General features: G+C 43.1%; 1 protein-coding gene across 1 annotated transcript in view; it reads left to right on the forward strand.

The window, feature by feature from the left end:
- Positions 1–7,909, forward strand: part of IGFBP4 (insulin like growth factor binding protein 4) — a 59,586-nt gene extending 51,677 nt beyond the window's left edge. The window contains exon 4 of the mRNA XM_054993463.1: positions 2,203–7,909. Within this exon, the coding sequence (XP_054849438.1) occupies positions 2,203–2,337 (135 nt within the window). The 3' untranslated portion in view covers positions 2,338–7,909. The remainder of the gene's footprint in view (positions 1–2,202) is intronic.
- The last annotated feature ends 1,051 nt before the right edge of the window (positions 7,910–8,960 follow it).

The raw sequence follows: 8,960 nt of genomic DNA on the forward strand, positions 1-8,960 counted from the left end.
GGTGATGTATACTTCCCTCCTTCTGCAGAGCGAGAACCTGTGTTGTCCCTGACAACCTCCCAGAGTCAGGATCAGGTGTGCCGGTGCCTGGCCTAGTGGCACCCAGTGCAGAATCTGACACACATCTTCTGCTGGGGGGAGGGTAACTCCCCTAATGGTGTTTTCTGGGGTTTTGTTTTGTTTTTAGATTTCAGTTTTTTGGCACACCTGAGGTGTTTTTCATGTTCATAGAAGGATCTGTCTTGTCTGTTCATGGCTCCATCCTTAGTATTTAGTATCCATGATTTTTGCCATGTTGAGAATTAGATGTACTGATGAAAATGGAGGAGGGGAGAAAGATGTTGGAGGAGGGGAGGAAAGTGAGGTATAAATAATGTTGAGTCAGCTCATTTCCCTACCGTCCATAACTGACAGTGGCTTTCTGTGGACTTACAGGGGCTTTCTCCAATGCTGTTGTCTGAACCTCTTTGTAGTGGTATCAATTTAAACCTGAGATCTTCTAAATGCAAAAGCTAAACTATACAAGATGATGGGAGATCTCTGAGGGGACGTTCGCAGCATTATAAAAGGGAAACAGAGCTGTATTTGTGTCCAGTTCTGTCTGGGGCCACACTGCATGAGACAGACCATTTAACTCTTCCCCTCTCCATGTGTTTTTTATGGATCAAACCCTTTCCTCTGCTCTCATTAACTCTAGAAAGGTTTGATATGACCCTAAGGCATGTGTTCTGAGCTGGGTTCCCCTCCCGACATCTTTTCCACATTTTTTCTTTTTGCCAAAGTACAATGTATTCCCCTGTTAAAAGGCAAGGCAAGGCTAGAATTTGATCATCATAATTCCAAACATAAGCCTGAAATCATATGTGTACTTTAAAGTTCAGGAAGGTTGGAATGTGATTGTAAATCATCCTCTCCTGCTTGGCCCTTCATAAGTTCAGAAATCCAGCATTAGCACACTTATAATGACCTGATTTTGGTACATCAGAAATCTGATCCTTGTGCACTTAGAACAGCTTTTCTGATTTCCACTCATATACAGTCAGGCTGAAAAGCACTTTAAGTGGCACATATGAAACTGGTTTTTAAAGTCTATTTTTACGGGACTTATCCATGCATTTGAGGCTGTTTGGTTCCAGGACTGAAGCTCTTCATTCCAGGAGATGAAATGTCACCAGCTCTGCTTGATTCATGCAGATCATAGGGCTGTTCCCAGGTAGCTCTTTGCTAGGCACATACGAGAGCCCAGGAAGCATTTCAGGGATAGCAAGCAAGCAAAGACTTTATAAAGCAAAACATTGTTTCTTTATTTCATTTATGTCCCTCTTTTCTCCCAAATGGGGATCCTAAGTGGTTTACAACATTTGCCCTTCCTCTATTTTATCCTTACAACAACCCTGGGAGTGTGTGACTGGCCCACTGAAGTCACCTGTCAAGTTTAACAAGGATTATCGTTAGAGAATATATATGAATCATTTGAACTCTTTGAGTGTTGTATACATGATAAGTATTGTTAATAACAATCCCAGTGGGCCATTTTGTGTAATCCATACCATAGTGTGTGATACTTTTACAAGAATCATAGAAAAGGAAAAGAACATAAAGCGGACCTTTCTTGAACACTTCTGGGATCTTTGGTCCCACAACTGTTCAAAAGGGGCCATTTCCAAATGCGTAGCTCTAACACTTGGAATCCCACAAAACTAGCTGACTTCCAACCTGTACCTGATAGTTAGGTTTAATTTTTTTTTAATCCAAAACTGCAGTTTCAGCTTAAGCAAAGCAATGCATGCATGCACGCACACACACGATGTGGAATTCATTAGCATTTCAGGATTCAAACTGGGTACTGAGGAAATTTGGATTTTTGGCATTTCTGAGATTTGTTGTTGAGCTACAGCTTGAAGGGATCTGTAAAAGCAAACAAAATGTGTCCCCCAAGTTCTGTGGATGGATTTTGAGGCAATCATGTTAAACCTCAGTTTGACAAATGTAACAACAATCCCTTTCAAACCCCTGCATCCAACAACACTGGTAATGTAGAATGTTGAAGGGGCATGTGTGGAATATACTAATTAGGAGAATATAATTTTTTTGCAAGCAAATCACAAGCAAGCATAATTTGCTTGAGACCACCCAACCCACGTCAGTCTGATAACAGATGACTAGGTATCTGATCTATGTCACTCTCTCTTCCTTCTCCAGTGTCACCCGGCATTGGATGGGCAACGAGGGAAATGTTGGTGTGTGGATCGGAAAACTGGGATCAAGCTGCCAGGAAGCCTGGAGCTCAAGGGAGATCTAGACTGCCACCAACCTACAGAAGGAGCCCAAGTGTGACTTGACTGATAAGAAGAGGACATTGGGTATTCCTTGGTGAGCTGCCAAGGAAACCAAAATGGTGCTGTTGGAAGAACAGATAAAACACCCACTGGGACATTACCACCCTGGGAGGGTATTTTGGGGGGAGGAGGAATGATGGCAACATCTGCTCCCTCTGTAACTTCATTAATCCATGCATGACAGCCAACCCACACATCCCTGGGGCATTTAATTTGTAGCAACTTACAGCCAGAGTTCTTCCCTCATGGACTTTGGAAATGACATTTTGTTCCAGCGACCCTTGATGACAAAAGCCCTACAAGCTTTAATCTTAAATTCTTGGGTGGGGGGAGAAGGGAGTCTTTTGATAGAGTTCCCCAGTAGATGGAGAATTCTCTTCTTCAAGGGTTTCTGCTGAGAAATGGAAAACTATGGAGGGAACCTTCTGTACCAATTCCTCCCCCAAACTAAGCAGGCCAAACAGCTCTTGGTCAACCCCTTACCTTCCCCATCCTCCCGCCCCAGCTTAGTGCACTCTCCTGCTTTAAGGCAGGGGCAATAGAGGCTTAATGTGTGGAAGTAAGCCATTGGAGCTTTTCATGACATGGAGGGAAAGAATTTTGGTATTTCCTGAAGATCAAACTGATATCAATGCAAGGGCTCAGTCCCAGAACAGAATACTTTTGAATACACTCATAAAGTGCACCACACAAACACATACACAATCTGCTTCTATTCACACTTCTCACACTTCCCAGACCAAGAGGAAACCTAACGAAAGTGCATGCAAACAATATGCATAATTTTTACAAACAGCCGAATTCAACTCAACTGCTGTAGAATTATGAACTTTTGATTGAAGCACTGAATACCTACCCAAAGACTGGCATAGTTTCAAGGCTAACTTGTGTAGATGCCGCCCCCCCCCCCCAACTGAAATAGAGCACCCTAGTCTGGATGGGCTTCCAGCATCCAGCACAGCTGGAATCAAACTCATTTGAGAGCTCGAGTGATATAGTGAATAGAAGTTCAAAGCATGATGGGAAGATCTGAATTCAAATAACGATGAAGCTCAGTGGGTGATCTTGGGTCAGTTACTGTTTCTCAACCTTAAAATAACCCACCTCACAGGTTTGTTGTGAGGATAAAATGAAGGAAAGGGAAGCCATGTATTCAGCCTTGAGGTCCTTGGGATAAATATGTGGTAGTAATTCCCCTTGTTGTAGATAAGAGGGCCCTTCTGGGAGAAATTACCAGCCATGTTGGCTGGTTGAGAAGAAAAGAGAGTGCCCCCAAGTACTTTTTATAGTGGGAGGATAATGTGCCTCCTCAGATGAAATTATTCCCAATGATCAGTGAGTTACACCCTTTTCCAGAGATCAGCAAATCCCATGTCAGATATACCTTGGACAGGATGCTTTTTAAAAAACTATCCAGGAAAGGATCGGTTGAGCTCCTGCAACTGCACCTGCTTCTCTTAACCGAGGCATTCCCTGGGAGCAAAGTCTTCATTGCAGGATCAGAAAAATCATGTGGTACTGCTCTTGCTGGATTAAATCATTTCACATGGCAGCGTAAGCAATAGCATGTTTGAATCCTGTCCCATCTAAAAACTCTCAGGATGTAGGAAAAAAATAACAAGTTGGATAGAATGCTCACCTATCCCACTGCTTTCTAACAAAGAGAGTTTTGTTTGTTTTTACATTGGAGACCATTCGAATACCAGATCCCCACATCCTCCATTTTGGAGTGGTACAGTTCAACAAGAGTCAGAGATCCAGAGGAGTTAGCCATGTTAGTCTGTAGTAGCAAAATAGTAAAGAGTCCAGTACCACCTTTAAGACTAACCAACTTTATTGTAGCTTTTGAGAAGCATCTGACGAAGAGAGCAGTGGTTCTCGAAAGCTTATGCTACAATAGAGTCGGTTAGTCTTAAAGGTGCTACTGGACTCTTTACTATTCAACAAGAGTGTGCACTATTCTGACAACTGCAGAGCTAAATTCTAGGTTACCTGAACTCCAAGAATCGAGTCCAGTGCACCTTAAAGACCAACAAGATTTTCAGGGTATAAGCTTTTGAGTATCAAGCTCTCTTCATCAGATACCATCTGGTGAAGGGAGCTTTGATTCTTGAAAGCTTAAACCCTGAAAATCTTGTTGGCCTTTAAGGTGCTACTGGACTTGAATCTTGGTGCAGACCAACACCACTACCCACTTGAAACTATCTGAAATCCAAGTACCCTAAAATTGCTAGCTGGTAGATCATAGCATGTGACTATCTCCACAAATCCCTTGATTATATTGCCAGCAACACTTAAGTGACTGGTGACATTGTTCACTTACTCAGCAGCAGTTGGCTCAGTTACCAGTGTAGTAATTTTCTTAGCATCAGGCCATGACAGTTTAACACCTTTCAATACCATAATCTGTGCACAGCAGTTACACATACAGTCAAGATTTTAAGGTGGCAACTGGGGAGGCAGACTGCCTAAATTGCTTGAAGCAGCAATATCATTTCTGGGTAGAGACCCTGAAGTGATGTCATCACATTGCATAGCACTCTAGGATTCCCCTGAAACTCTGCGGTGAAAAACAGTTTTGGGGGAATCCCAGAAAGTAGTAATGCACTACATTGAGAGGGAAAATACATTTCCCCCATGTACTATGTAATCATTGCTATGGCATACAATTGCCATGCAGAAAGTGGTTTTACAATTGCAACTAGCACGTCTTGCATATTTCTTGCAATGCAGTTTATAAAAAACAAATTATGCTTTGCTGCATTGTAAACTTTAATTATGCACTAAATGGCTGTGTGAGCCCTGCTTTGTTTCTAAGCCTGAAAAGCAGCTAAGGTTCTACTCCCCTGCCACTATTCGATTTTTTTCAATGCTCTCCGCTGTCCTTCCGTACCTTACATGGAGGCATATTATCATGCAACTAGTGCTGGATTGGGGCTTGCAGGAGTATCATGTTGAATATAAAGTGTGATTGGGGGCACACTCATTCTGATCAGGCTGGAAGGTTCTAAAAAACATATGTTGCCATGTGTTTTTAATGCACTGAAACCTAGCCATAAGAGGGGATGCAAAGGATATTATACAGATTTGTGAAAAACACTTGAAAGTTTATTTTGAAAATTGTGAAATGTTTTGTTTTTCTATAATCAAGGTAATTTTGCACACCATACCAAAAAAAATCCCCCAAACAAGAGCTACTTTTCACCAAGACAAATTGACACTCATTGGCTCAATACTGCCTACAATCTATCAACACTAGTATAACACCATTTTCTTAGGACCAACAACAAATCACAAAGCAATGAGAAAGTTCTCAATATTCAGGCTGGATGTTCAGTTTAATTTCTTTCCAACAGTATTGAGATGTAGGAGAGGAGCTGCTACGCACATTCTACTGGGTTGGACTGTCCTGCACAAAGCAGAATGCGGCGATATCAGAACAGAGCAGCGCCTATTCTAATGCCTTTCACTGGTTCTCTATGGTATTAGTCAGAATTCAGGCCACTTGAAAGCCTTAATTTAGAAGTCCAGAGATTGAGGCCTACACATGGCAGCCATTGACTGGCATCTCCCTGCTACCATCTTACAAAAAGATGGCATTTAATGTAATGGCACCACATTCACATGAGGCTGCCTTTATATTGTATCAGAAGAACATCAGACCATCAAGGTCAGTATTGTTTACTCAAACTGGCAGAAACTCTCCACAGTCAAGCCAAACTACAAGTGACGAATAACACTTGCCTGGCAAGTGAACAGACTCACGTGTATTCCTCCCTGTTCACTTTCCATTTACTTGCGCTCCACAGACTCAAGTGTATTCCTCCCTGTTCACTTGCCATTCACTCGTGCTCCACAGACTCAAGTGTATTCCTTCCTGTTCACTTGCCATTCACTTGCGCGCCACAGGCTCATGTGTATTCCTCCCTGTTCACTTGCCATTCACTTGCGCTCCACAGGCTCACGTGTATTCCTCCCTGTTCACTTGCCGTTCACTTGCGATCCACAGACTCAAGTGTATTCCTTCCTGTTCACTTGCCATTCACTTGCGCGCCACAGGCTCATGTGTATTCCTCCCTGTTCACTTGCCATTCACTTGCGCTCCACAGGCTCACGTGTATTCCTCCCTGTTCACTTGCCGTTCACTTGCGATCCACAGACTCAAGTGTATTCCTTCCTGTTCACTTGCCATTCACGTGCGCTCCACAGGCTCACGTGTATTCCTCCCTGTTCACTTGCCATTCACTTGCGATCCACAGGCTCACGTGTATTCCTCCCTGTTCACTTGCCATTCACTTGTGCTCCACTTGATCAAGTGGAGAGCAAGTGAATGGCAAGTGAACAGGGAGGCATACACGTGAGTCTGTTCACTTGCCGGGCAAGTGTAATTCGTCACTTGTAGCTTGGCTCTAAGTAGAGGTCTTTCATAACCCCTACTACATGATCCATTTTTTAACTTGAGATATTAGGAAATGATTGAACCTTGGACCTTCTGCATGCCAAGAAGACACTACCACTGAATCTCAGCTTTTCCCTATTAAAGTGCTCTTTACTTGAATGGCAAGTGGATCGAGTGGAGAGCAAGTGGAGGGCAAGTGAACAGGGAGGAATACACTTGCTGTTCAAGTGTCATTTGTCACTTGTAGTTTGGCCATCACCACATACACAGCAAGCAAAAGTCTGACACAATAGCAGGCTTTTATTAATCATTACTAGGGAGATAAGGTCATCAATAGCCACGTGTCCCCTTTAATGTCTGCGTGCAACTGCTCTTTAATGGACCTGAGGCCCTTCTCTCATTGGATTCAAAAGAAGGGCAGAACCACGTATGACTTTATGCCTGCAGCAAACCACTTCTGAGTGGTGACTCTCCTAGTCTTGCAATATTCATCAGGCTTTTTGTGTGTAATTAGTGCAGCAAATTTCTGCTTAATACGTTGATTTTTTTTCAATTGCTGTGAATTTTACTGTTCTTAATCATTTTTTTAATTGTAAAGTAATTACAGTTGTACATTGCTTACATCAAACATTTCTTGGAAAAGCTATTTATAAACACTACAAATAAATGATGATTAAAAAAAAATAGTGCCCACTTTCCACACCTGTGCCTCCAGGGAAATTCAACACAGGTAAGGAAATGCTCCAGAAGTCTGGGATGATAAACACAGCAAGCGGCACTAGATTTTATAGTGAGATGAGGAGAATCACCATAAAGAAAGGTGTTAAGGTAACCACATGCCATGAGTTTTGCTCTGTCAATTACTGTGAATGGGTGTAACACTGTTTTGTTTTGTTGCATAAAAAGAAGTTTGATGTGAGTCAGGGATTTAACAAAAGTATCTCAATGTTTCTTTAATGGCTGTGGATATTTCCTGAACAGGAAAAGCAGGGGTGGAGTGGTGTGTCAGAGAGAGAAACAGTTGCTTTTGGAGAAGGAATGGACATAGAGAATTACTAGCTGAATTTAACTAAAACTGGAAGTTGTTCTGCCTGTGAAAGGAAGTGCTCGATTTGCCTCCACGTATGTTCCGCTTGTATATTTGTAAATAAAGCAATTATGACAAAAGACACCCAAACTCTCTGGGGCTCTTTCATCCAAAGAAAACCAAAACCTGGTGGCTGTGCCCCTGCACTTCGTCACTATTTGGGGAAGAGGGAAGCTCAAAACATACTCTTGGCCTAAGTGTAGGAAGCTTCCTTCTCCAGCAGAAATCTCCGGGGATTTCCAGATAACCTCAGTGAAACAAGAAAGACCATCCCATAGCTTGGTTGGGATTTGAACTGGGGCTCTCACCACAGTAACACACAACTTTCGGACTGCTTCTGTTGAACAGAACGCACAATTTCTCGGACACCACACACTTTGGAGAATGGAGTCAATGGCATTGTACTCCTCTGAGGTCCGTCCGCTCCCCAAACCCCCCCATCCCCAGGAGGATCAACTCCGAATCTCCAGGAACTTCCCATGGTAGAGCTGGCAACCCAAATTCCATCCCACACCCTAAATCTGACAAAGTGACCTCTGGCTGGGCTTAGTTATAATAAAGTTTTGTTCTTACTTTGATGATTGAGAAACATTGACTTTTGCTGCAGCCTATATCAAGGTTACAGCTAGAGTGGAGTGCGGGTGCGCACACACATACCCGGCACACAAATGAGATTTATGCTTCTCCACCCTGTATTTGCTGCCAATTAATAACAAAGATTATGGAGGCCTTCACACTGGAATCCTTCATTTTAATGACCCTTCCATTTGAGAATGACGTGCTGATAAGATAAACGTCGTTTCCAGCTGCTCCCTCATTTTCTTGGCAAGTTGGCCAAGACCTCTCGGCCTGTTTGTTCCACAACCCCCCACCTTTCTTGTAGGACTTAGCCGATAAACACACACAGAGAAAAAGCTGCGCACGATGAAGGCAGCTGGCCAAGGGCCCCATCAGCATGGATTCTGAACAAAAGCCAGCAGCTTTTCTCCCTTCACCTCTGGCAGGCTGTCCTGCCTCCTTGGGCATATCAGTTTTCTGAAAAGAGAAGGACCAAGAGGAGACAGTGAGATCATAGAGTTATAGAGGCAAGGGTAGAAAGGAGGCCCAGAAGGGATGCAGCTGCCTGACCCACTCA

Source organism: Eublepharis macularius, chromosome 12, assembly GCF_028583425.1.
Source record: "Eublepharis macularius isolate TG4126 chromosome 12, MPM_Emac_v1.0, whole genome shotgun sequence".
NCBI lineage: Eukaryota > Metazoa > Chordata > Lepidosauria > Squamata > Eublepharidae > Eublepharis > Eublepharis macularius.